At 47.1% G+C, this 27,897-nt stretch overlaps 1 protein-coding gene across 1 annotated transcript; it reads right to left on the bottom strand.

Moving 5' to 3' along the window:
* Window positions 1-165: 165 nt before the first annotated feature.
* Window positions 166-13,910, bottom strand: LOC121929727 (cytochrome P450 11B, mitochondrial-like). Its single transcript, XM_042465588.1, has 9 exons — window positions 13,858-13,910; window positions 8,344-8,499; window positions 6,996-7,195; window positions 6,380-6,583; window positions 4,368-4,522; window positions 2,420-2,586; window positions 1,229-1,307; window positions 449-640; window positions 166-279 (listed from the first exon to the last, which is right to left on the bottom strand). The coding sequence occupies exons 1-9, from the start codon at window positions 13,893-13,895 to the stop codon at window positions 166-168; spliced, it is 1,305 nt and encodes a 434-aa protein (XP_042321522.1). The 5' UTR covers window positions 13,896-13,910.
* Window positions 13,911-27,897: the final 13,987 nt, after the last annotated feature.

Genomic DNA, 27,897 nt, shown 5'->3' with positions numbered 1-27,897 from the left:
AAACACACGTTTGCCTAAGGTGAGCAAAGGGAACAAGTGTGCATAGGTGTGAGAGTGTGGTTGTGAGAACGGCTGCTGCCTCGAAGAGAGTTGTGTCCCTTGGCCCACTTCCACTGGCAAAAGGGAAAAGGAGACCATGGAGGTGGGACTTCCCCATATCCTCCGCTAGTCAATGGGCCGGAAGGTGAGCAAAGGGGGCTTCTCTGGCATGAGGATGAACCTGTAGATCGTATTGATGTCTGCCTTGGAGACGGTGTCGATCTTGAAGTTCCGTATGACCTGAGGGAACGGAAAGAGCAAGTGTGGACTCAGACCACAGAATGGCTGGCAAGTCAAGATTTGCAATGGCAAAGCAAGGGTGGGAGCCCATGTCCTGCAGTGGCCCACCCAACTGGAACACTCTTCCCCTGGGGCTATGTTCCCCCCACAAAACACAGGCGCAACTCACGTGCATGAGGAAGAGCATCATCTCCGATTCGGCCAGTCGCCGCCCAATGCACTGGCGCGACCCAAAACCAAAGGACAGAGCCTTGAAGTTGTTGTCCTCTTTGCCCAGCCAGCGAGTGGGGTCATAGCGCTCCGGGTTGCTGAACACCTCGGGGCTCCGTCCCAAGCAGTAGAGGCCCACTTGGCACAAGGTCTGGGAGGCAAGACACCGCACAATCACCAAAGGACGCCCGGGGCAATGGGCTTCTCCCCTGTGGCATCAATGGGCATGGTGTCACCCGAGTGCAGAAACCCATGGACCTGAATTCATACTGAGTGGCTAGATACTGAGAACCAACATGGTGTAGTGGTTTTGAGTGTTAGGTATGACTCAGGAGACCAGAGTCTGAATCCCTGTTTGGTCATGGAAACCCAGTGGGTAACCTTGGGCAAGTCACACTCTCTCAGCCTCAGAGGAAGGCAAGGGCAAACCCCCTCTGAATAAATCTTGCCAAGAAAACCCCTGATAATTTGCCTTAGGGTCGCTATAAGTCGGAAACAGCTTGAAGGCCCACAGCAACAACAAGCAAAGTATTTCTTGGCTACCTCTTTATCTGTTCTGGGCTACAGTCCACCTATGGCATCATTTATTTTGTCTTCAACAGTTAGATAATGTTTTCCTTTTGGGGGGAAAGGAGCGATGGCCTGGCATTGGCCAAGGCAGCACAGCAGCCCTACACACCGACAGGGCTGGGGAAGGACTCTGAAATACCTGGGGAAGAGGCAAAGAGGAAAGACTTACTCCTGCTGGTACAGAGTAATTCTGGAGCACCACGTCTTGGGTCAGATAACGCTGGACAGTAATGCCCACTGGGTACAGCCTGCAAGAGAAGAATGTCATTGGTGGATGGAGACCAGCGACTCCAACTCCCACTTGCTAAAGAAAGCAGAAGGTGGCCCAACAGTCATGGTCAGACCTTGGAAGAATGGCTGCTGGATGTGGGACTCTGGGACTTATATCCAGAGAAGTAATGTTCCAAGCTCTGATCATGCATCTTTATTCCACACTTGGTAGCGATACGCATGTAGCTCTACAGGAGATGGCGACTGGGGTTTTTTAACCAATAAACCTAACTAAATGCACCACAATGCGATAGTGCATCTCCCCATAGGTGGACCTGGACCTGGGATTTCAGAGGAATGACAAAGAGCAAGCATACAGCCCCACTTTAATTCATCCATCCATTCATTCTAATAGGCCCCTCCTTTCCCCTTCTTACTGTGCAAAATCTACTGACCCCACACATAGATCTTGGCATATTTTGGGGCTCTCATCCTTTAAGGAAGCCCAGGTTCACACACCCCTCTGCCACTCACTCACTGCACCAGAAGCAATCGACTGTCAATTGCTGTTACCATTTCTAGCCAGTATTTTGGCTGGAAAAATGGTGCTGGAAGGGAGAGCAATTTTTCTGAACTGCGAGGGAAGGAATCTCAAAATAATTGTCACAATGTAAAAATGGATGTGTTGGCTTGTGGTTAAGATGCCAGTTCTGATGATCTGAAGAAAGGAAGGTTGGTAGTTGGAGGCCTATGTGCCGCATGATGGGGTGAGCTCCTGTCACTAGTCCCAACTTCTGCCAACCTAGCCCTTCGAAAGCATGCAAGTGCAAATAGATAGATAGGTACCACTTCTCAATGGGGAGGTAACAGCATTCAGTCCTCAGACAACACTGGCTCTTTGGCTTAGAAACGGAAATGGGCACCACACCCTAAAGTTGGTTACAACTAGGCATTTATGTCAAGGGACCACCTTTACCTTTTCAGGGGGTCTTCCAGGGAGTTTTGGTGGGTCACACATCCTCACCCCAGTTTTCAAGACCAAGAGTTGCCAAGAACATCCAAGAGCACATGGCAGTTGCTTCCAGATGCCCAAACCTTCCTGCCCTCCCTGGGACTCCTGGTTGCCCATTTCATGCCCAGTCCTCCTTACCTGAGAGTCTCCTTGATGGCTCCCTTGAGCAGCGGCAAGCTGTTGAGGACCTTTGACAGCTCCCCGAAGCCTTGCTTCTCCACGGCCTTGATCTCCTCCCGAATGGCCGCCTGGACGCTGGGGTTGCGGGCCAGTTCAAAGAGGGAGAAGAGCAGCGGGACCGCCGTCTGGGAGCCCAAAGAGAGAGGACCATCAGCCTAAGGTCTGGGAAATAGTAGCACCAGCCCTCACTGGCATCTGGAGGCTTCCTGATCAATGGGTGGCAGATGCACTCTGGATGGCATCTCAGACCTGAGAAGCTTCATCCACCCAGAAAGGACTGAGAGAGTGATAGCTCTTTCTCAGTTCTGTGTATTGTGGCACATGGCCTTCTGTTACTGATGGAGCAAATTGTCTGGTAAATTCCAACAGTGAATGAGATTGGCATGCTAACAACACTACTGTACAACCCTCAGATCCACTGCACTGTTACTTGCAGTTTACCCACATCCTTCTAGGCATTTTCTAGGTCCTCCAGTGTGATCCTACAATATGCTTCCAGCAGAATTTGGTCACAGAGTCACATTGGAGGGCTAGAAATGCCTAGAGAGGCATTCGCTCTAGGAATCTCTAGATCCTCCTGTGTGACTCTATGGTCAACTTCCACTAGAAGTCGTTCATTTCAATAGGGCTCATTATTATCCATGCTTTCACATTTCCAAGTATGGTCCACAGATACAAGGGTCATACTGCAGTTGTAGCCTCTGAGCTGAGCTGGGTTTTAGTTGTTTCAGTTGAAGTGTTTTTGCCAATTGTGCAGCACCTCGAGGGCCCTGGTGCGCCAAGAGGTGATCAATAAATGCACTGAAGAACTAATCAAATACACTCCCCAAAACAGGTGTTGAATATATTTTGGGCAATGGGGTTCAGTAGAAGTTTACCACCATTGTGTTCCTCTGAGGATGAAAGAGTGGGACGCATACAATGACAACCAGTGGATTTCTTTGGCTCAGTGGAGATTCGAACCTTGCTCTTCCAGAGTCCTAGTCCAATACATCATGCTGGCTGTCCAATATAATTAATTTTGTTGACTGTCACTAATGACTAATAAGTTTTCTTGGCAAGATTTATTCAGCGGCTCTTCTAAGGCTGAGAAAGTGTGACTTGCTCCAGAATGCTCAGTGGATTTCCATAGCTGAGCCGGAATTTGAACCTGGGTCTCCTCGAATCCTAGTCTAACTTGCAAGCCATTATGGCAACCTTCTCTTGGGGTTTTCTTGGCCTGATTTCTACAAAGGAAGCTGCCATTGTGCTCCTCTAAGGAGTTGATCACACAAAGCAGATCGGGAGTCTATCCCATGAATATCCAGGGAAAAGCGCATAATTACACGTAATGATTTCACACAACGCTGCCATTAAAATGGTCACAAAGAAGCATTAACACACATCTTTTTACTTTCAGGATTTTAGCAACAATGCATTTTTGATATCAGTTTATTTGCACAATTATGTGTGATAATCATTTGCACAATTAGTCACCATTTTCACTTTATTTCCAGGATGCTTTAAATGCATTTTAACCTCTCTTTAATGCCAAAATTAGCCCCAGTGTGAATACCTCCTTTGCCCAAGATCTCCCAATGGGTTTCCGTGGTTCAGTAGAGAGGATTTGAACCCTTGCCTCACACTCAGACTACAATGCCACGCTGCCATTATTGCATGGAGGTGATGGCAACCCTATGTAAGGATGATGAATCATGGGATTTTCTTGGCACGTTTTCCTCTGAGGCTGAAGGAGTGTGACCCACCCAAGGCCACCCAATGGCTTCCCATGGCTGGCTGTGTTTCCATGCTTATGCTGGGATCTGAACCCATGAGTCCCAGGGCTCTCGTATAATGCTCAAATCAATGCACCACCCTGGTTCCCATCGATCTGTGTGGACCATTGAACTTGCTGTCGCCTACTCACCGTGTCAACGCCGCCCGCAGTGAACTCGATGATGTTGGCCTTGATGGAGTCAAGGGGCATCTCCTCCTGCAGCAGCAGTTCGGCCATGATCCCAGAATACTTGCGGGGCTGCCCCAGGCAGAACTCCTGGTAGATGTTCTGGATGCACTTGTCCGCTAAGGAACAAGGGAGACCAGAGTAAAAAGCCATCTCAGCCACTGTCAGGCACATGGTGGGACATCAGCATCACCAGCCCACCATGGGCATGGAACTCCCAACCATATGGCATGCTGGTCACAGAATCACAGAGTTGGAAGAGACCCCAAGGGCCTTCCAGATCAGCCCCCTTCTGCCATGCAGGAACTCACAATCAAAGCACCCTCATTGACAGATGGTAATCCAGCCTCTGTTTAAAGACCTCCAAAGAAGGAGACTCCATCAATTCCCAATGCAGAATATTTTACTGTCGAACAGCCCTTACTGTTAGGAAGTTCCTCCTAATGTTGAGCTGGAATCTCTTTTCCTGTAGTTTGCATCCACTGCTCTGTGTTTTGTTCTCTGGAGCAGCAGAAAAGAAGCTTGCTCCCTCCTCAACATGACATCCCTTCAACTACTTAAACAGGGCTATCATGTCACCTCTTAACCTTCTCCAGGCTAACCATACCTGCAAGCCCCCCTTTGACCACAACCCACTGATCCCCCCCAAAAAAAAAACACCTGCCAGGGAACTACTGGATACTTTTAAAAAGTGTTACTATTAGTCTAAGAAGCTCTCAAAAGGCTCAGGATCTATGCACTTAAAGAGCTGCCTGATCCATTATTGGGGTTTCAGATTAAGCTGAGAAACCCTTAGGGCTACCAGAGACGTGGCAAGGCTTTCTTGGTGGCAGCCCCTGCTCTGTGGGACTCTTTCTTTCCCATTGTTCCTCCTGGGAGGGTGCTTCGCCTTCCCTTCTGATTTCCCTCCACAATCTTTATTTATTAGGAACCAATTAAAAACCAATCAGTAGCTTGGGAGTTCTTCCAGAACCACCTGGAAGGATTCTGTGCCTGTGGGCCACAAAATCACAGGATCCTGGCATTGGAAGGGTCCCCCAGAAGACACAAAGTCCAACCCCTGGCTCAGTACAGGATCTGCAACCTCTTTTTGGAGACATCCAAAGAAGACTCCATCACTTCTCTAGGCAATGGATCCCATTGGTGAAGCATTCTCACTGTCAAGACATTCCTTCTAATGCTCAGTCTAAACCAGTGATGGTGAACCTATGGCACGCGTGTCAGAGGTGGCACTCAGAGCCCTCTCTGTGGGCACATGTGCCGTCACCTCAGCACAGAGTTTGCCAGAGTTTGTTACTAGAAAGCCAGAGGAACATGGCACTTTGTAATGAATAAGTGGGTTTTGGGTTGCAGTTTGGGCACTCAGCCTCTAAAAGGTTCACCATCACTGGTCTAAACCTACCTACAGATTTGAGTGATCCGCTACGTCCCACATTTCCTGGAAGTAGCCACAATAGTCCATGCTCATGATGATGATGATGATGATGATGATCATCATCATCATCATCATCATCATGGACCATGAAGGAGGCCTCTTGCTGTGAATCCAGCTACAAGAACAGAGCAAATGGTTCCCTGCCAATGCTGCCCACTTGCTTTCCACCGGACAGTAAATCTCCATGGGAGGGGAGAAGCCTAAACTAAAAGGCAGGTTTGGGAAGTGAAGGAAGAGGGGTGTATCTGCTTGACAGAACTTTGTGTTAAATTCTCCTGATCAAGGATCTGCTAAACATTAAGGCAACAAGGGATCTCCCCTGTATTCAACTGGGAAATGCTAGGGAGCATAGACCCAAGTTGTATTGCACTTGCATTCAACTTTAGCTCAGCCCTTCATGTGCCAAAGCAGAGCCCATTTTTGCCTAACCTGGCCTCACCTCCAAAACTCAAAACCCAGGACCCTTCATTTTGCATCTTTGGGGGAGGATGCCCTGCCTGCCCCATTGCCACCTCATTGCTGCTTCTTCAAGAGCACTGACCATGTGAAAAGATGGCATCCCAGGCATCCATGTGGTCTTGCCAGAGCTTATTGTTCACCCAGCGCATGACGCCCGGAGGAACGAAGAGCAGGGGCAGCGTGGTCTGCAGCATGGTCTCCACGGCGCTGATGAACTTCTGTGATTCGGGGTTGGGGTTCTCTTCCAGGAGACCCAGCCGTGCCCCATACAAAGCATAGCTGCTAGCTGCCAGTGGGGAGGAAGTGCAGAGGTAAGAAAAGGTGAATTCCAGCCAAGGAGAGTGAAATAAATGTTGAAAAACCCAGGGCCGGCCCTTCCATTGGGCAGAGTCTCTGGAGCAAAAGGGCAGCAAGTTGCCAGCAGACTGAATTAGTTCTTGCAAAGCTAATATTCTGCTTAGAACAAGAAAGGCAATGGTGCATCCCTCCTCCAGAGTTTGCTGGGCTGGATCCTAATGCTCCCTAAGTCATCCTGAGGCTTTGGGCCATTCTGGATGAACCCAGAGAGAGAGAGAGATGTTTTGGGAAGGGGGTGGGTGGTTTTGTGTATAACTTTACCCTCTGTGGCCCCATAGAAGTAGGTGAAGGTGGGAGGTGGGTGGCTAAGAAGAAGTGCGTTCTGGCCCTGCTGCCGGTACCTTCCAGGGTGAAGCGGAAAAGGTCGTGATAGAGGTCGATGGTCAGTGAGCGCCGGGTGTTCTTCCTGACCTGCCGGTGCATGAAGTCGACAAAGTCCTCGGCCACCGTGTTGAGGAAGGGCAGGAACTTGCGGGTACCCAGGGGGCTGATCACCTCCTTGTTGAGCACCAGCCGGTCTGAACGCCACTGCTCCCCATTCCTGGAGGGCGGGACACATGCGCATGTAAACCTTATGGGTTATGGGTTTAGGAAAACCCCAAGGCATGGACTGTACCAACCGGCTCGGTTTGGCAGAAGAGCGAGATAACAAACTGAGTTCTAGTCATCTTGAATTAGCTGGACTTGGACTCTGAGAGACCAAGGTTCAAATCTCTGCTCAGCTACAAAAACCCACTGGGTAATGTTGGGCAAGTCCTACACTCTCTCAGCCTCAAAAGAAAGCAAATGGCAAGTCTCTGAAGAAATCTGGACAAGAAAACCCTGGGAAAACCAGGCTTAAGTGTTGGACTAGGACTCTGAGAGATCCCTGGCTGACCTTGGGCAAGTCACACTCTCTCAGCCTCAGAGGAGGGCAATGGTGGCAAACCCCTTCTGAACAAATCTAGCAAAGAAAACCCGATGATAGGTTTGCCTTAGGGTTGCCGTAAGTCAGAAATGACTGAAAGGCACACAACAAGAACAACAATAAATCAGTTGGCCCTCTACATTTGCGGATTTGCCCTTTTCAGATTTGGTTATGTGTGGTTTTGATTACTATGTTCTCTCTAGGAATCTCTAAGACCCCAGCGCAATTTTGCTAGAAGGTGACCATAGAGTTGTACTGGAGAATCTGGAAGGCGCTAGAGAAAGCACTTCTCCAGGCATCTCTAGGTCCTCCAGCATGTTCTATGATCAAATTCTGGCAGATGTTGGCCACAGAGTTGCCCCGGAGGAGCTGGAGGTTCCTAGAGAGGTGAAAAGAATGGCATGTTTTTGTTTTATTTGCAGTTTTTCTATATTCACGGGGTCCTTCTCCCCTGACCCCAGAGAATGCGGAGGGATTACTGTAACCATACAAATTAGTTAATTTATTGAATTTATACTCCACTTTTCTCCCAAGGAGCCCAGTTGGTGAAGCAGTTAAATGCCTGTAATGCAGCTACAAGGTTGTGAGTTCGATCCCTGCAGGGCTCCAAGGTTGACTCAGCCTTCCTTCCTTTCATAGGTCGCTAAAATGAGTTCCCAGCTTGTTAGGGGCAAATGGTTTACAGACTGTAAACCGCTTACAGAGTGCTGCATCCACTGATAAGTGGCCATATGGGACCCAAATAAACCAGTCTGCCCACCCTACCCCTCGGCCTCACTTACAGGAGGAAGATGCCCTGTTTGTGGTTCCTCATTTCCCGGTGAGCCGCCCAGGAGTTGATGCCCATCCGGCGCGGGAAGATCCCCTCCGACTGGAAGAGCTGGGCGGCATCGCGGGGCAGGAAGACATTGACCGTGTCGTAGGTGCCCACCGTCTCCCTGCCAAAGGAAACAGAGTCAAGCCTTAAGCACACCCACCCAAGCTACTGCACCCCTTTCTCGCACCCATCTCTCTGGGTTGGCCATGACCAGGTCAGGACTATGCCAGGCCTTGAGATTTCAGCATCAAATCATGAGACCTAAAGAGATGCCTTGAGATGCCACTTTGGAGGATAACCTAAATATCATCCACAGCTGCACAGGGTATGCCACTCCAATAAGAAAAACAACAAGCCTAATAAGTGAGAAAACGTACACATACACACACTTCTGAATTCAGAGACACAGCGGTGTTAGTCTGGAATATCACTGTGCAAAAAGATCTCGTAGCATGGGGTGAAAGAAGTGTAGCATTTGTTTTTGTAGATTTAAGCCTACTTTCTCAGATGCATGGAGTGAATTATTGCCCAGGAAGGACTTTTCTAATCAGACTGTATGAACAGCCATAGAATGCACCACTTCACTCCATGCATCTGAAGAAGTAGACCAAGTGTATGAAAACCTCTGCTACATCTTCTTTTGCACAGTTCATCTCAAAGATGCTGCAAGATCCCTGTGCAAACACACTTATGAAGGCAGTGCTCTCATGTAAAGGAGATTGCAAATTCCTATGAGAAAGGACTATTATTGTTGCTTTTATCATTAATTTATATAACAACAACAACAACAACCTGATTATCCTGCCTTTTCCCCAACGTAGGGACTCACCCCTCGGTAGTGATGACACTGTTCTCGATGCTGCATCCGTGTTGCACCATGGCAGGGACTGGGGTTGCCAGTCCTGGATCATCCCAACCCAGAGGTTTCTGGGGCAAAGCCTGGGACCTAAGAAGGGCCCCTGGTGATGCCATTAAGCTTTATGCATGAAGTACCAGGAACATGTGCTCACAGCTTGGCATTCAATCTCTCTCACACACAGAGAGGGAGTGAACATATTTCCCTGTTTGCAAATTAAGTGAGAACTCTTAGCTAAAGGGTCAACTCCTACATCAAGGGAATTGGGGAATTATTAGCTGGAGATTTGAACATAGTCCTTTCCCATTGCCCAGAGCAGAGAGAATTTGCACTCTTGCCTCCTGTGTAAAAAGATGATCTACAAAAACTGACCAGGCCTATTACCCAGAAGCCTGTTGTTGCACTATGGCCGCAGTGCATACATCCCAGGGTCTTACATAACATTGGCACAAGAAGGCAGAAGAAACCTTTCCATTTCCTGCAGCCCATTACTTCCAGCATCCATACTTCCATTCTTCCTGGCAGCTGCTGCACCCACAGCTTTTTTCCTCCTACTTGTGGTTGTAGTTAGCTGCCCTTGAGTTGGTTCCGACTCATGGTGACCCTTTGAACGTCTCCAAGAATCCCTATCCTCCACTGCAATCTTGCCCAGATCCTGCAATAAGCCCTTGCCCATAATAACCCCCTAATTAAGTTTCTCCATCTGGTTTGTGGTCTTCCTCTCTTTCTTCTCCCCTCTACCTTTACGAGCATTATTGGTTTTTCTAGTGACCCATAGCTTCTCATGATGTGGCCAAAGTGCAACAGTCTTATAGACCCATAGAGTTGGAAGAGACCCCAAGGGCCACCCGGTCCAACCCCCTTCTTCTGCCATGCAGGAATTCACAATCAAAGCATCCCCATTGACAGATGGCCATCCAGCCTCTGCTTAAAGACAGCCTCCAAAGGAGGAGACTCCATCAAATCTCCAAGGGATTTGTGTTCTATGGTCTAACAGCTCTTACTCTCAGGACATTCCTCCTAACATTTAGGTGGAATCTCTTTTCCTGGAGCTTGCATCCATGGTTCCGCATTCTAGTCTCTGGAGCAGCAGAAGAGAAGCTTGCTCCATCCTCAATGGGACATCCCTTCAGTTATTTAAATGGGGCTATCATATCAACTCTTAAGCTTCTCTTCTCCAGGCTAAACATCCCCAGCTCCCTAAATCCTTCCTCATAGGGCTTCATGGTTTCCAGACCCTTTGACCCTCCTTATTAACCATTCCAATTCCTCAGTGTCTTCTGTTATTTTAATGGTGTCACTGTCTGCGGATCTTAGGTTGTTGATGTTCTTTCCTCCTCACTTCATTCCTTCTTTTTCTGATTGTAATTCTGCTTTTCTTATGATGTTTTCAGCCTAGAAGTCAAAGAAGTGGAGTGATCGGATGCAGCCTTGCCTGAGTCCTTTCCCTATTGGGAACCACTCTGTTTCTCCGAATCCTGTTCTGCCACCGACATGCAATTACTCACAGGATTGCTACCAAATTTGTCTGTATCCACAAGAACAGCCTTTTCTGGCTGGTAAGGAAAACGATGTCTGTGGGCTTGACTTCAGGGCGACCCCAAGAGCCTCTGGGACCCCTGGGAATCATTGCTTTGGCCCAATGGATGGGGAACCCTAATGAAGGAGTGGCACTTTCTAGGTCTGAAAAAGGGAGAATGCAAGGTGCGCAGGAGAGGGGCCAGGCGTTTAAAATTGGGCCCTTGTTGCCTTGAGTTAGCTAGCAGAATTGTAATCTATTGATTTAGGAGCGGGTGGAAAGATCCATTTCTTAGAGTACACTTCAAGGTTGTAGCTTTCAAGAGCAGGGAGAAATGAGGGCATTGCCTTCCTCTCCATGAAATTTTCCATCAGTTCACACATTTTTAACATTGCACAAAGCGAGACCCTGAAAACCGGACCCTCCTTGAACTTCCTTTCCATTTGCTGAGGTTTGTGTACTCCCTTCGTGACTTTGCCAGGCTGTCCCTTGCCTTTGGAAGCCTAAACTGCATTTCTAAATCCTCAGCTTTAAGTTACTGCAATGCCAGAAATTTGGGGACAGAAGGCAAGATTCATTTGAGAGGGCAGAATTCTTATTTGGGGAGGAAACGTCCCCATTTTGAACATACAGCAGCCCTCTTCAAGTCCCATTAAATACAATGGCATAATAAAATGGTGTCTCTTATATAGAATGGCAAAATCAAGCCTTGCTATTTGGCACACACACACACAGAGACACCTGCACCAAATAGCAAGGCTTGGCTTTGCCATTCTGTATAAGGATCAATTCTTTATCAGCAGATTCAAACCTCAACATCTTGAGAATATATATTCTGAAGGAGCTGGGGATGCTTGAATCCGTGGATAAGGAGGGCTGGCTGTATCTTCAAAATGAAAAGGCTTTTCATATTTTTGGAACGTAGAAGACTTGAATCCCCTTTTTGGAGAAAGGCAGCATGGCAATCTAATAAACAAATACAGAAATCAATATTGCCTCCTCTCCTTGTAACTACATCTCTGTGGGCTTTGCCTCATATATCTGCATGGGTTCTGCATTTTTCTTTAGGGCTTCGAGGTTTCGTTCAATGACTGTTGAGCAGCAGCATATAGACATGACTCACTAGAAGGAAAGCAATAACACTTTGTGAAGTAGAAGGCAGTAGGAAAAGAGGGGGAGCGCATTGCAGGTGGATAGACTTTGCAAGACCTGAGCAGGGCTATGGACAACAGAGGGACTTGGAGGTCTCTCATCCATAGAGCTGCCATAAGTCTAAGTCCACTTGACAGCAGTTAACAACTACTTCAACAAAAGCATATGCACAAGATTTCTACAAGCAAGGAATATCGGGTCCAGTCCTGGGCACCACAATTCAAGAAAAAACTTGATCTTCTGGAGCATGTCCAGAGGAGGGTGACAGGGCTCTGTCCTGGGCCCAGTTTGCTATTCAACATCTTTATCAATGACTTGGATGAAGGAATAGAAGGCATGCTTATCTGATTTGCAGATGACGCCAAATTAGGACAGGATCAAAATTCAAAAGGACCTGAATAGACTAGAAGGCTGGGCCAAAGCTAACAAAATGAAATTCAACACGGAGAAAGGTAAAGTATTGCACTTAGGGCAGGAAAATGAAATGCACAGATATAGGATTATGGGGGACACATGGCTGAATGAAACAACACATGAAAGGGATCTCGGAGTCCAAGTAGTTCATGCCTTATGAGGAAAGATTTAGGGAGCTGACTATCTTTAGCCTGGAGGAGAGAAGGTTAAGAGGGGATATGAAGGGATGTCATATTGAGGAGGGAGCAAGCTTGTTTTCTGCTGCTCCAGAGAATGGGAGACAATGGAGCAATGGATGCAAGCTTCGGGGGGGGGGGATTCCACTTCAACATTAGGAGGAACTTCCTGAGAGTAAGTGCTGTTCTACAATGAAAGGCACTGCTGTCTTGGAATGAGATGGAGTCTCCTTCTTTGGAAGTCTTTTAACAGAGGCTGGATGGCCATCTCTGAGGATGACTGAGAGTTCCTGCATGGCAGAATGAGGTTGGACTGGATGGCCATTCTTGGGGTCTCTTCCAACTCTGTGATGAGAGCATGGTTAGGATGACAAAAGTTATCAATGAGAGAGAAGCTAGCAGCCGTTTGCTTTTGCCTGAGGCAACTGGGAAGAGCAAAATCCAGCCCTTCCTCGCCTCCTCGCTGCCATTAGTTGAGTGCAAACTATTTTTGCCCTTTGAATTCAGTTTGCAGCAACTAAAAGAAGCTGAGGATAAAGGGGGAAAGTCAGAGGAGGAGAGGGCAGGGTGACCAGAGGCCCTCCTTTTCCAGGACATGCTCTACATTTCAGCCTTCTGTCCAGGAGGAATTCCAAAATGCCCTCCATTTTGAGCACAACCAAGAAGCATGAATTTATATTCATATTAATGTCTTTAGCATTTATTTGGCAATGTCCTATGTTTGTTCTTGAATGTCCTGTATCTTGTGGTGCCTTGTCCTCCTTTGCAGTTAGGACACCTGGTCACCCTGGAAGAGAGGAACCTGGACATTTTGGAGCAGCTAGAAATGTGAGGTGACTGAAAATCTATCAGGACGGTTCCTGCCAAACTGGTGCAACTGGAGGGTATGTGAGCAAGACTATTAGTCACAGGGCCCCTTGGAGATGTCTCATTTGTAGGGTAAGCTTGAGTCCCTATACTGGGAGAATGGTGGGATATAAGATGATGATGATGATGATGATGATGATAGATTAGGTGGCACAAAACAACCACAACAGCAGCAAATCTATTAAGTCTGCACAGGCCAAGTCTCTGCCCCAGATCCACAGAACCACAGGGTTATAGGGCTGGAAGAGCCAGTTGCCCACATGCACTTCATCCCATGCAACACAAATTTGGTATAAGACATTAGCACACACCTTGCAGAGGCATCTCAAGCAACCAAGCCAAGCTGCATGGCACAACGAGGGGCAGGGAGAAGCCCACCCCACCTTCAGGATCCCAGTCTACCTGCTCACCTCATCCAGATGCCCATCAAAAGCGAAATGAACCCCTGTCACTGAACCCCAAAATGTGTTGTGGAGGTTAGGGGGAGAGGCTGACCTGTAGATGGGCCCCAGGTTCTGGAAGTTCCTCTGCATGACGTGGTGGAAGTTCTGGAAACTGTTGGTCCTCCAGAACTGGTAGAGGTTGACCCAGGCGTTGTTCCCGCTGCGTGGGATGGCCTCGAAGGGCAGCACCTTGGAGGGGCCCAGCTTGGCGGCCACCGCGGGGGCCACTGACCGGCAAGGCTGCCCCGAACAGAGGGACCGGGAAAGGTGGCACTGAGCTGCCCGGGGGCTCAGCCGGCTGCCGGCTCCCATCTCTCCTGCTTCCAGGCCGAGGGTCCTCTTCCCTGCAGCCCTTGACTTGGACGGTTGGTCTTTTGCAAGAATGGTGGCTCTTATATCTTCCTCTTGGGCCTCCCAGCCAAGGACAGTCACAGCCAAGGCCACCTCCTCTTCCTCCCCCCAGTTGCCCAGGAAAGTGTCACTCATCACATAACTGTATAGGGATGCAAGGGGACCCCAAGGGTCACCCAACCCATCCCCATCACGGCTGCCCAGGAAGGCATCATTTATAGATTCTGGGGGTCTTCCCAGGCTCTGGAAATCCCTTCCCAAAAAGAGGCTAGGTGGGTCCCCTCCCTGCTCTCTTTCCTCAGGCAGGTAAACACATGCCTTTAACCATTCATTTTCCCCAGCGGAAACAGGCCTTGCAGATTGTGCTGGACTTTTGTATCTTGTTGTGTGCCTTCATGTCGTTTCCAAGGGATGCTGACTCTAAGACAAATCTCTCACGGGGTGTTCATAGAATCACAGAATCATAGAGTTGGAAGAGACTGCAAGAGCCCTGATCCTGTCTAACCCCCTTCTGCCATGCAGGAACTCTCAGTCAAAGCATCCCCAATGACAGATGGCCATCCAGCCTCTTTTTAAAGACCACCAAAATCTCCGAGGAAGGAGGTCTTCCACTGCTGAACAGCCCTTACTCTCAGGAAGTTTCTCCTAATGTAATAATAATAATAATAATAATAATAATAATAATAATAATAATAATTTTTATTTACACTTCCTGCCTCTTCCTTCGGATCGAGGCAGGATTACAACAATAGAAGCAACATTACAAATACACTCAATGAAACAGTAAATCGCTATCAATACAATACATAGACTAAATCATCATTTAAATACTTATCTTTACAGATAGAGGTGGGGTATTTCTAGCTCTCTTATAGCAGATTCGGTGGCTAGGTCTGCCAGAAGAGATCCGTCTTAAAAGCCTTCTTAAAGGTGGTGATAAGACGGATCTCCTCTGGCAGACTATTCCATCATTTGGGGGCTGCAGCCATAAATGATCCGCAAGAAGCTGTTGTTAGCCTGGACTTATGGTGTTCTAATAACTTCTTCCCAGATGTCCTGAGAGTGTGGGGCGGATTGTGTAGGGAAAGGTGTTCCTTCAGGTAACTCAGGCACAAGCCATGTAGGGCTTTGAAAGCAATAGCCAACACTTTGTATTGCTCCCGGAAGGTAATTGCCAGCCAGTGAAGAGATTTTAGAGTTATATGGTCAAACCTAGATGTGACGGTGACCAATCTGGCTGCCGCATTTTGAACTAACTGTTAGAGCTTCCGAACTTGGTACAAAGGTAGCCCCAGGTAGAGCGCATTGTGGAAGTCTAAGCGAGAGGTGACCAGAGTATGTACCACTGTTTCAAGGTCCTTTCGGTCCAGGTAGGGACGCAATTGGCGTATCAGCCGAAGTTGATACCAGGCACTCTTGACCGTTGCATCTATTTCAGATGACAACTGTAGAGACGGATCCAGAAGTACCCCCAAAATGCAAACTTTGTCCTTTGGGGAAGTGTGACCCCGTCCAGGACAGGTTGGCAAACCTCCATCCCCGGACTTAGGGTACCTATCACAAGTTTTCTCTGGATTCAGCTTGAGTTTGTTTTCCCTCATCCAGCCCATTGCCAACTCAAGGCAGGCATCCAGAGGAGAGATGCCTTCCTTAGTCACTGCAAGAGTTGGAAGCATAGAGAAGCATATTTGGGTGCCATCAGTGTACTGATAACCTTGCGCCCCATGTTTCCAGATGATCTCTCCCAGTGGTTTCATGTAAATGTGGAACAGCATGGGGGACAAAATGGCGCCTTGAAGGACACCAGATGTCAGCTCTCTTTTACGAGAACAGCTGTCTCCCGGCATCACCATCTCGAATCTGGAGCCACTGAAGGTTGAGGTGGAATCTCTTTTCCTGTAGCTGGAATCCATTGTTCTGGGTCCTATTTTCTGGAGCAGCAGAAAACAAGCTTTCTCCATCCTCAGTATGGCATCCTTTCAAATATTTAAGCAGGGCTATCATATCACCTCTTAACCTTCTCTTCTCTAAACATCTCCAGCTCCCTAAGTCTCTCCTCATAGGGCTTCATGGTTTCCAGACCCTTCACCATTTGGGATTAGGTAGCATCTCTTTTCCTGTAGTTTCCATCCATTGCTCCATTGGGTCCTAGTCTCTGGAGCAGCAGAAGACAAGCTTGCTCCCTCCTCAATATGACACCCCTTCAAATGTTTAAACAGGGTTATTCTGTCCCCTCTTAACTGTCTCTTCTCCAGGCTAAACATACCCAGGTCCCAAAGTCTAAGGCTTTGTGGTTTCCAGACCTTCCACCATTTTGGTTGCCCTCTTCTAGACATGGATGCATCTTCTCAACATCCCTTTTGAATTGCAGTGGTCATAACTGGACACAGGATTCCAAGTGAGATCTGACCAAAGCAGAGTAGAGTGGCACTATTACTGGTCCAAAATTTGAAGAACAAGCCTTATGAAGAACGGTCAAAAGAGCTGGGTATACTTACCTTGGAAAAGGAGAGACGGAGAGGGATAGAGTAGCCATGCTTGAATATTTGGGGGATGTCAGGAAGAGCAGAGCCCTCCAAGTGGTTGTCCAGCGACTGGTGCTGGTCTGGGAGAGACTGGCTGTCCGTTTCCAGGAAAGAGAGGAACAGTTGTAGTCAGTGGGCAGCAATGTAATTGTTGTTGTTGTTGTTGTGTTTTCTTATACCCCATCTTTCTCCCCATATAGAGACGCAAGACATGCTCATCTGGCTTACTGAGGACCTGCCAGCATTAATGGAAACATTCTTTGCTTTGGTTGATAGCGAATGTCTTTGCTTGCTTATAACACATTTTATTGTACTTATATTGGATGATGAGACACAGAAGTTAATTGCTAAGGCTGCGGTTCACATTCCTTTGGTGGGTAACAGGCAGACAGGAAAGGAAGGAGAGGCTGCGAACCAAGTCCCAGCTGATACCAAGGGCCTACTGCAACAACAACAACAACAACAACAACAACAACAATAATAACCTATTGCAGTGATGGAGAACCTTTTAGAGACCGAGTGCCCAAACTGCAACCTGAAACCTACTTATTTCTCACAAAGTGCCATGTCCCTCTGGATTTCTAGTGACAAACTCTAGTGAACTCTGTGTTGGGACGATGGTGCGTGTGCCCACAGAGAGGGTTCTGAGTGCCACCTCTGGCATGCGTGCCATAGGTTCGCCACCACTGCCCTATTGTATAGCATGGGACTTGAGCATCCATGGATTTTGGTATCCACAGGGGGTCCTGGAGCCAAAGCCCAGCGGATACGAAGCCAGGTATCCCCCTCCCTCTACCTGAGTCTTTCGTTTTGTTCTCCCTGAGCGTACCTGCCTTGAGTCTCTTGCATTTCCCCCTATTAAAATCCATTTTGTTAGTTTTGGCCCCACTCTCTGATCTGCGAAGGCCATTCTGAATGCTGGTCCTGTCCTTTGAACATTTAGGTCTTACGTTGCAAGCTCTCCTTCCCTCCCTCCCTCCCTGCGCCTTGGGCTCCAAAATGCCCCGGTCTTTGAAGACCCCAGCCGGCCATCTGTCTTATGGCCGGACAAAGCTGAAAGCCGGCAGAGAATGACGCAGAGCGCACTAAAAATATCCCAAAGGCAGAGGAGCAAGGCCTGGAGGTGGAGAACCTTCTCCCTCTGATCTATTCCTGGGGCAGAAGGACATTAGGGCCAGGAAGATGGGAAAGAAGCCGATGGTGTCAAAGCACGACTTCAGGGCCAGAATCTCGCTGGCGTCATGCTTTTCTTTCCATTACCAAAACATTCAGACATTTTTCTTAGGTGACACGGTCTCAGGGACTTCAAAAGCGTGTCTGTCGACTAGGAATGGAAAGAGGGCCCTATACACGCGATTATAAGTCAACCTCATGGAATAAGTCGAGGGCAGGTTTTGGGGCCAAAATTATGGATTTTGATATGGCCCATGGATAAGTCAAGGGTAAAACTTTTTAGGGGCATTTAATGAAGGAAGTAAAGGATGAAACAAAGGAAACAATGCCAACAAATTTACAATATTTCAACAGGAAAACTATTTGTGCTCATATTAAAAGCTGGACTGAAGGGAGAACAGAGGGAAGCCCGCGCTTCCAGCACAGATTTCTCTCTTGCTTTTCACCATATATATATATATATATATATATATATATATATACACATATATACATACATATACACACACACACACATACACACACACACACTTTATTTTATTTATTTATTTAGGTATTTATATCCCACCCTTCAGCCCTAATGGCTCTCAGGGCGGCTTACAATATTACTTTTAATCAGACAGTTCCTTGCACTCAGGCTGACAATCTAAAAGACACAACACAAAAGGAAAAAGGAATGATGGAGGGAAAGGGGATGAGGTCCAGTGGTTCTTCTCTCCCTCTGAGGCCTGGACCAAGGCAGATGGATTGGAGGGAGGGCTCTTTATAATTTATACTTTAAATCATATATATATATATATACATACACACACACACACACACACATATATATATATGATTGAAAGTACAGAACTTACATCCATGAGCCACGGATAAGTCGACTCATGTTTTGGGGCCAGTTTTCTAAGCGAAATTGTGAGTTGTTAGTTAGTGTCCTGTTATTATGCCTGTACTGGATTTGGGATTATATTCACATTTCTTTCCTTTTTCATCTTGGTTCTGTGTTACGTTTGTGATTTGAATTTATTTAATGTTGCTTTGTTTGTGTAATTTTGTTTAATGTTTAATGACGGCTGCATTTTAGTTAAAGGTGGGATTTTAGTTTGCATACTTTATGTACTGTTTAGGTGTTTTATTTATTTGCTTATATAAATCGTTTATGTATTATGTATTTTTTGTAATTTTGTAAATTGCTTTGATCTTTTTGGAAAGGAGGGATATAAATAAATTTATTAATTATTATTACTCTTATTATTATTACTAAATGTCTAGACTTATTCATGAGTATATAGAGTATTTGCAATTATTAGTTCCTAAGTGTTAAAAAACCCCAGGGTTGCTGACAGTTAGGAATCCCCATTGGAAGTAATAGACCAGCAAGGATCTTACTAAAGGCACCAGATCCCGTCTGATCTTGGAAGCTAAGCAGGGCCATCCCTGGCTGGACCTTGGATGGAAGACGGCCAACGAATCCCAGGCACTGCGTTTCAGAGGAAGGACTGGCAAAAAAATGCCTCTGAGCATTCCTCATCTAAGGAAGCCTTGTGAAATCCATACATCAACTACTTGAAGGCACACATACACAATTGCACAAGGATCCTGTGCGATGTTCTCCCTGCATGCAAAGATCCTGGAGTGTTGCAGAGGAATTATTTGGCATTACAGAACATGCGGGTGTTTTTGTTTCCTGTGCAGAAAAGAGGTTTCCTCCCCATCCATCCCACGAAAATGTCGTCTTCTCTTGTCCTTCCTGCCTCGATCTTTCTCTCTTCCTTTTAGTTTTAAAATCTCCTTTTCTCTTTGCTGCTAAATTGAGACTTTGCTCCAGATTCGATACCACTGACAATTGCACACCCATTAAAATGGGTTTCTCCAGAACTTCAGCCGGTTTTACTGTGGACACCAAGAAATGGCCCTTGGTCAGCAAACACACGGACTCTAAGCATTCTGCAAGTGGTTGGCACCAGGCAATGTCGCTGGTTTTGTGTGACTTCAAGTCGTTTCCGACTGATGGCGAGCCCCTGAAAAGGCGAACCTGTCACAGGGCTTTCTTGGCGTATTTCTTCAGAAGAGGTTTGCCATTGCCATCCTCTGCAGCTGAGAGAGTGTGACTTGCCCACAGTCGCCCAGTGGGTCCCACGGCTCAGCAGGAATTCAAACCCGGATCTCCAGAGCCATAGTCCAACACTCAAACTACTATAATGATGGCGTTGGAAGGGATTCCCCCAAAGGCCCTCCAGTTCAGCCTTCTGCTCAGAGCAGGATCTTCATAGACTTGGAAGAGACCCCAAGGAGGGCCATCTGGTTTAGCCCCATTCTGCCATGCAGGAACTCTCACTCAAAGCATCCCCGACTGTATTAATCGAATCCGTGAATAATCAAACCCACAAAATCCAAGGCTGCAAATGTGGAAGGCCAACTGTTTCTTATCCTTCCTAAAACAGGGTTCCTGGAATGGATTGCAGGACTCCAGATGTGGGTTGACTGGAGCGAAATATAATGAGACTTAGATTTCCGTGGGTTTGGGGGTCTCTGTGGCCATATTCTAGAAGAGTTTATTCCTGATGCTTCGTCTGCATCTGTGGCTGGCATCTTCAGAGAAAGACCTGAAGATGCCAGATGCCACAGACACTGCTGGCGAAACGTCAGGAAGAAACTCTTCTAGATCATGGCCACAGAGCCCCCAAAACCCACAAAAAGCTATGGATGCCGGCCATGAAAGCCTTCGACTTCATATTATAATGAGACTATTATTATTCCCCTTTATCTTGGAAACGATGGTTCTTTGAATGCAGGATAAAGCATTATTTACCTTCTTTGCTGCAGCATCATGCCGCTGGCTCATTTTTGACTTATGATCTAAGTCTTTCGGTGCAACTTCTTGCGCATGTTGCCCATAGAGTCAGGCTGGAGATTGTAGCCCGCATTGAAATCCATTCTGGGAGAAAGGCAGGATATAAATCCTTGAAATAAATTAAAACTAAATTAGGATCAACCATAATCCCAAGGTCCTTTTCTCATGTAAGCCAAGGATCCTTATCCTATGTTTGTGCAAGTTGCTTTTTTGTGGCCTAAATGTACATTTTGCTTTTGTCTCTGTTGGATTTCCGTCTAAATGTCAGCTTTTCAAGTCATGGCTGCATTGATCCGAAAGGCGGCCTATAAATAAATACTTATGATTATCTTTATTATTATTCCATACCCTTTTCAGCCCGGTTCTTAAACACAGGCTAACAAACTGACATCCAGTTCTTGGCAATTTCCAATCTGGAAGATGCCAAAACCACAGAGATCAGCCTTTTTTATGGGGTTGTGGTGTGTTTGGTCTCCTAAAAGATGGAAAGAAGCAATGACTCCTTTCTGTGGGGCACTATTTAGCCTGTTATACTAGAAGTAAGATCCAGAATGCACACTGGGGCAAGAGGCGTGTGTGAGCGTGCGCAAATACCCGCGTGTGCCTTTCTCTGCAGAAGAATGCTTTGGCACCACTTTAGGAAACCTAAATATAGAGGGAATAGAGAGGAGGGATGTTTGTTTTCTCCCAGAGCAGGGAGGAAAATGCTGGAATGATCCATGCCCAGAGAGGAGGATAAAATAGCCCAGGCTTTGCATCGCATTGCAAGCACATTGCAAGCGCATTTGAAAGGAACTGATACTGGATCATGTCCAAGTGGGAATCAGAACCCCAGGATCCTGAAGCCCAGCATTCGAAGCACTATGCCATACTGCCCTTTTGTTTGGTAACAGGGGTTTTTCCACACTTTCCTTCCTCTGAAGCTGAGAGAGTGTGACATGCCCAAGGTCTCCCAGTGGGTTTCCAAAGTGGAGCGGGATTTGAACCTTGGACTCACGGAGTCTTAGGTCAACATTCAGACCACTACACCATACTGCTCTTAAGCTTTCTTCAGAGGATATGTGGCATTGCCTTCCTCTGAGGCCGCGTTCCTTGATTTTGCAACTACTTGCAATCAGTGAGGCAAGTAGTTGCAAAACCAATGAATCAAATCTTAATTAATAGAACCCTTGATTAATTGGTTTTACAACTACAATCGCCCCTCCTAACATCACAACCTCCAATATTAGCGGAGGGGGAGACCTCTGCTATTTTCAATGGTGGGCACCCCCCATTCAAGCCTATGGGGCTTGAATATGAGTGAGTCTCTGTTTTCGGGGGGTGGGGGGGTGTATGTCCGAAACAGATCCCCCAGAAAAACAGAATCACAAACTGGTTTAAATGTAAGTGGGAATGAGCCCTGAGGCTGAGAAATGGTCACCTGCCCAAAATCTGCCAGTGGGTTTCCGTAAACGAGCAAGGATTCAAACCCTGGTCTTCTGGAGTCCTAACGCAACGCTCCAACCACAACATCCCACTGGCTCTCATCAGGACAACCGTTGGAGCAATCGTTGTGTACCTTCAAGTCAATTCCAACTTTCTGAAAGCTTATCCTGGGTTTTCTGTGCAAGATCTCTTCTGAGGTTTGGCACTGCTTTGCTCTGAGGCTGAGAGAGTGTGGCTTGTCCAAGGCCAGGCAGTGCGTTTCCATGAATGGGCAGGGATTTGAATCCTGGCCTCATGGATACTCAAACCACGGACTCACAGGTCCAAGCTGAGGATTCAAAGATATAGCCGTATTAGTCTATAGAATCAGTAAGTAGAGAGATCTTGCAGCACCCTTGAGACTCACTGCAAGCAAGAAGTTGGCAGCATGAGCTTTCCTAGACTAAAGTCTACTTCCTCAGATGCATTTGGTCTAAGCTTAATTAATTTAATGCGTGAAACCATCTGGCACAAAGAGTGTCTGGGGCTTCCATGTTTCCCCCCAAACCCATAGCCCTCTTTTCTTTTTAATTATCCAGCCCACTGTCAGAATCTTGCCAACTTCCAAATGCGGCTGGACTTTTGCCCCCCCCACCCCCCCCCCCAAGCCAGTGCTGAGGAATGCTGGGACTTGCAGTCCAACCCCATTCGCAAGGCCCCATGATTCCCAGCCTTGATCTAAACTGATGAAGAATTTGGGATACCTTCATGGAGTTGGAAGACCCCTCAAGGGCCATCAAGGACAACTCTTAAAGTCCAGCCTTGAACATCTGCGCATTGTGAGAGCTTAAGGGCCACCGAAAAGTAATATTTCTGGATGGCAAGTCCCTGGCTGGAGGGGTCCAGGATCTCTTATCTAGAAGTTACTTTCCCAGGTCTCTGAAAAGTGGTTGTGTAGGGTTGTTATTACTACTATTATTATTTTGCAGGACCCAGAAGCTGTTGGCAGAGAGACCAATCCTGGGATGGCATCCTTGAGCGCTCAGACCCTCAAGGCTGTTCCCAAGCTGGAGCCAAAGGCAAGAGACACAGCCACTGATGGATGAGGCCCACCGATAAGGGCCCTAAAAATAGCTTTCGCCCAGCCCTTGGCGGCTGATGGATGGGAGCCGACAGGCCTTGGCAGGAGGGCTTTGCGTACTGGGGTCAAGGTGGAGCTTGGGGTGGATGGTGTCCCATGCTCTTCCACAGGAGGACAGAAAGGGCAATGGTCAAGAGGCTGCTGGCATGCAGTCCCCATGGGATTGTGCAGGAGACCTTTGAGTTGCACCAGAGAATCACAGAGTTGGAAGAGAGCCCAAAAAGGGCCATCCACTCCAACCCCTTTCTTCTGCCATGCAGGAACTTTCAGTCAAGGCATCCCCATTGACAGATCAGATCAGACAGGATTGGGTACCTTTAAATTGAAGTCTCTGCTATCGCTTGCTTGCCCTCTCATTCTTCTTTCAGCTTTCATCTCTCTTCCTTTTTTAAAGCTCTTTCTTTTTGCTTGCTGATTTATTCTACCCTTCCTTCCTTCCTTCCTTCCTTCCTTCCTTCCTTCCTTCCTTCCTCATGTCCTCTCTTTGAGCTCTTTTTCCATCCCAAGGTACTTTCCCAGTGGCACAAAAAGACTGGGAAACTGCTTGGTGGCCTATGAGGCTCAGTGTGCTTCATCTGTAAAATGGGATTATTAATGGGATGCCTGAAGACAGGTGTTTGCACAGCTGCACTGCAGAACTAATCCAGTTTGATACCATGCTAACTGCTATGGCTCAGTGCTATGGAATCCTGGGATTTGTAGTTTTATGAGATACTTAGCCTTTTCTCTCGGTGCCACAACAAACTACAAATCCCAAGATCCCATTGAATGTAGCTGTTTCAAGTTAAAGTGGCGCCAAACTGCATTATATCTGCAGCGCAGATGCAGCTCTTGGTGTGTCTTTCAAATTCTGCTGCTAAAATACTCTGTACTAATCCAAAGACACGTTTCTAAGTTTTAATATACTTTTAAAAACTGAAAGCGAAGCTTATTTTCTGCAAACAGCCTTAACCCAAAATGCCTGTTCCCAAAGTCCTGGGTTCAAATGTCTCCAATCTCAGCTGCCCAACTTTTTGTCTTCCATCCCCATCTAGTGTCCAGAAGCGTCACTGCATCCTAACTCCAAACGCCTTGGAAAGGTCCCATAACAGTAGTTGTTATTAATAGTAGTATTATATTGGTATTAAATTAATTTCTCTCCTGCCTCTGCCCCTGGATCCAGGGGGGAAAACAACAATTAACAGACAAACAACATCAGTTAAAACACCAGATTAAAGAGACAAATAAGGTACATAGGTGTTAAAATAATCCACATTTGAAATCCATCATAATAATATGATTTGTTCAATGGAGAAGGAAGGGAAGGTTTGTGAGCAGAATAACAACAACAACAACAACAACAACAACAGGTATTTATATTCCTCCTCTCCCTTATGGATCGAGGCGTGTTACAACAACACAAGTGCATCAACAAAATACATCAATACTACTTCAACAAAACACACAATACATGCAAACCAACACCACACACACAATCCTCTAACGCCTTCTTCCCTTAAAACAAAGACAAAACATTATAAAATACAGATTAACATTAGTCAAAAGTAGAGATAGACAGAAGGAGGCACAGCTGGGAAAAGTTACTTTCTCTTTTCAACCACAGCTCCCCTTCTTCTTCCACATATCAATGGGGGCAAAGCGTTGCAAGGGCCGAGGGGCTTTGAAGGGATGTCTTTTCTTGGACTGCAGCTCCCAGAATCCCCCCGATGGCTCCGCTATTTGGATTTGTAAATTCTTGGGAAGTGGGGCTAAAGAGAAGTATGCTTTTCCCTTTTGATTGTGTGGATCCACAATCGACACAATTGCAGGCTCCCCACCCAAAGAGAAAGAAAACTCTGCACATGGCCATGAGCCTGACCTCCTGCCCCATCCCTCCTCTTTAAATACACTCCTCCCTCCATATTTGCAGCTTTGTTATTTGCAGGTTTGATTAGTAATGGATTTGTAATAATAATAATAATAATTTATTTATATCCTGCCCCTTTGAGGTCAATCGCGACGGCTAACAGTATAAAATACAATACACTATACATCAAAATCTACTTCCCTCCCCCCTTAAAAAGTTATTAAATCAATTATAATTAAAACCAACTAATTAAAACAACATCAACACATACACATTATTACAAGACAAAACAAGACAAAACAGTAAACTGTGGTAGCATTTTACTTAGATTTCCAGGGAGGACCTTAGGGACTCTGATGGGAAGAGGGTTCCTGAGGCCAGGGTTATCTATCCCGGAAAGGCCTGCCGGAAGAGATCCGTCTTGACAGCCTTTTTAGAGCTGTCTAAAGATGTCAACTGATGGATCTCGTCTGGCAGGTCGTTCCATAATCTGGGGGCGACGACAGAAAAAGTCCTCTGGGAGGGAGCTGAAAGCCTAGATCAGGGGTAGGCAACCTTTTTGAGCCAAGGGCCGGGTTGCTGTCCCTCAGACAACTAGAGGGCTGAAGCCGGGGGGGGGGGCTTCTCCCCTCCAGGGGTGGGGCTGTGTGCTGGGGGTGGAGCTTCCACCCTCCAGGGCGGAGCCACATGCCCGGGGTGGAGCTTCCACTCTCCAGGGGCAGAGCTGCATGCCAGGGGCGGAGCTTCCACCGAAGCCCCGCGAGGAGGAGGAGGCGTGTGCCCGCCCTCTCCTCCTCGATCCCTTCCTTCGGCCGAAGGGGCTCCAAGGGGCCCATTCAGCCAAAGGGGAGGGAGGCCGGAGGGAAGGGCTAGGGCAGGCCGCCTCCGCGGGCTCCCCCACAGCCCTTGCGACCCCAGGCCTCTCTCGAGAGAGGCACTGGGGCGGCATATGTTGAGAAGGAGGCCCGCGGAGGCATGTAGGCGGCCTTGGCCCAGCGGGGCCCGCATCAATAGCTTAAGTTGGCAGGACCGGGAACTGGGGCCGGTGGTCCATGCCACGCTCGCCAGGAGCCGCATCCGGGGCTCCGCCCAGGGACCGGGTGGTTGCCACCACCCACCCTGGCCCTAGATCTTTTGGGGGCTGCTGCAAATATATGGGAGGAGGCGGTCCCTGAGATAGTTTGGACCCAAGCCATTTAGGGCTTTAAAGGTGATAACCAACACCTTGTACTGGGCCCGGAAACTAATAGGCAGCCAGTGGAGGGACTTTAATACCGGAGTAATATGGTCCCTCCTCAATGTTCCTGACACTACTCTGGCCGCCATATTCTGTTTTGAAGTTCAGATAATTTATTTTATTCTGGGGGTGACTGGAATACCTGTATTTGCTATACAAGTACCTAATGAGAGTAACTGACTGGGAAAGGTAGTTTGTGGTGGACCAAGCAACTGCAATCCCAAATTCATAGCAGAGTGCAACGGATTACTCGGCGGGGGAGGCAGTCAGGGTGGCAACGCACAGCAATGTGATCCCGGCAACAGCTTCCTATGCACAGCCGGGATCTTGAACTCCAAATTTGGCACCGCTAGGGAATCCTGGAATTGGTAGTTTTGGGGCTTTGCCTCTGCTCCTCCAAGAGCTCTGTGCCACACAACTACGATCCCAGTCCATTTGCATGGAGCCTTGCAATTAAAGTGATCTTAAACCAGATAGTTCTCGGTGCGAGATCGTCTAGACTCCTCGTCACCTTCTCTCCTCTCGCTTCTCCGGTCCAGCCCTTCCGCTGTGGCTCAAAGGACCAAATGAAGAAGCAACACAGAGGTGACGTTTCCGAGCATGTGCAAAGCTCTGCAAAGTTGTAAGAAAAGCCCTGCTGGGTCGGAAGGATCCGTTTCCCTGCAAACCCAGAGCGCAAGGAAAAAGAAAGACAGAAACAAATCTATTGCAATTTTTCCTCTCTTTTTTATTATCAGTATCATCGGATCATGATTATTATCATTATTATGATTAATATTATTATTATTATTATTGTGATGCTCCAAACACTTGTGCTAATTGTGCTTTACATCATTCAATACTGGCGTAATTATCATTAGATTAGCGGCGTTCGCCCCTCCTCTTCTCCTTTAGGATCGTTGTTTCTCTTATTCCACGGGGAAAGTTCCTTTGTTTGTTTTTTTTTTTCCTCCCAAACAACGTTCAGCTATTTTTTTTTCTTTCTTATTTTGTTTTTTCTTACACTGTAAAATTAAATTTCTCCAAACGGTATGTACAAGCTCCTTGCGATGACAGAAGTCCATTATATCATCATCATCGATCCCTTTTTTTGTCCTTTTGTTTTAAAAATGTTAAATCAGTCTAAGGCAGAGGGAGGATTATTACTGGCATATTATAGAGTACAGAAGTCACCGTTCTAGTAGATTACTTACCGAGTACAAAAAGAGGAGTCTAGCTAAGAACGTTCCGTTCTACTACCTAATCTATAGGGTATTCATTTTTAAACCTTTTGTGCTGTTTATGTTTCTTAAGTTTTTAAAAAGGGAAAGACCTAAAGGAAACAGGAGGAGGGATGTCCACTTATGGGAGGGGCAACCCCGTCCCCCCAAAAATGACTAAGATGAGTTAGTTAGAGAGCCTCGTGTCCCCCACTCAGTAGGAAGCTTTTTTTGGGTAATCTTACTTGGGCGTTCAGTACGGTCCCAGCCAACTCCTTCCTTTGCAGCAGAAGACGGGGGGGGGGCATGAAATAATGGGGAGAACCCCAAATGGCATCCATTCTGGGGCAAAGATTGGGGGG

Source organism: Sceloporus undulatus, chromosome 4 (assembly GCF_019175285.1).
Source record: "Sceloporus undulatus isolate JIND9_A2432 ecotype Alabama chromosome 4, SceUnd_v1.1, whole genome shotgun sequence".
In the NCBI taxonomy this organism is placed as follows: Eukaryota; Metazoa; Chordata; class Lepidosauria; order Squamata; family Phrynosomatidae; genus Sceloporus; species Sceloporus undulatus.
Note: the sequence above shows the minus strand (reverse complement) of the source record. Positions and strands in the feature narration are given on the sequence as shown.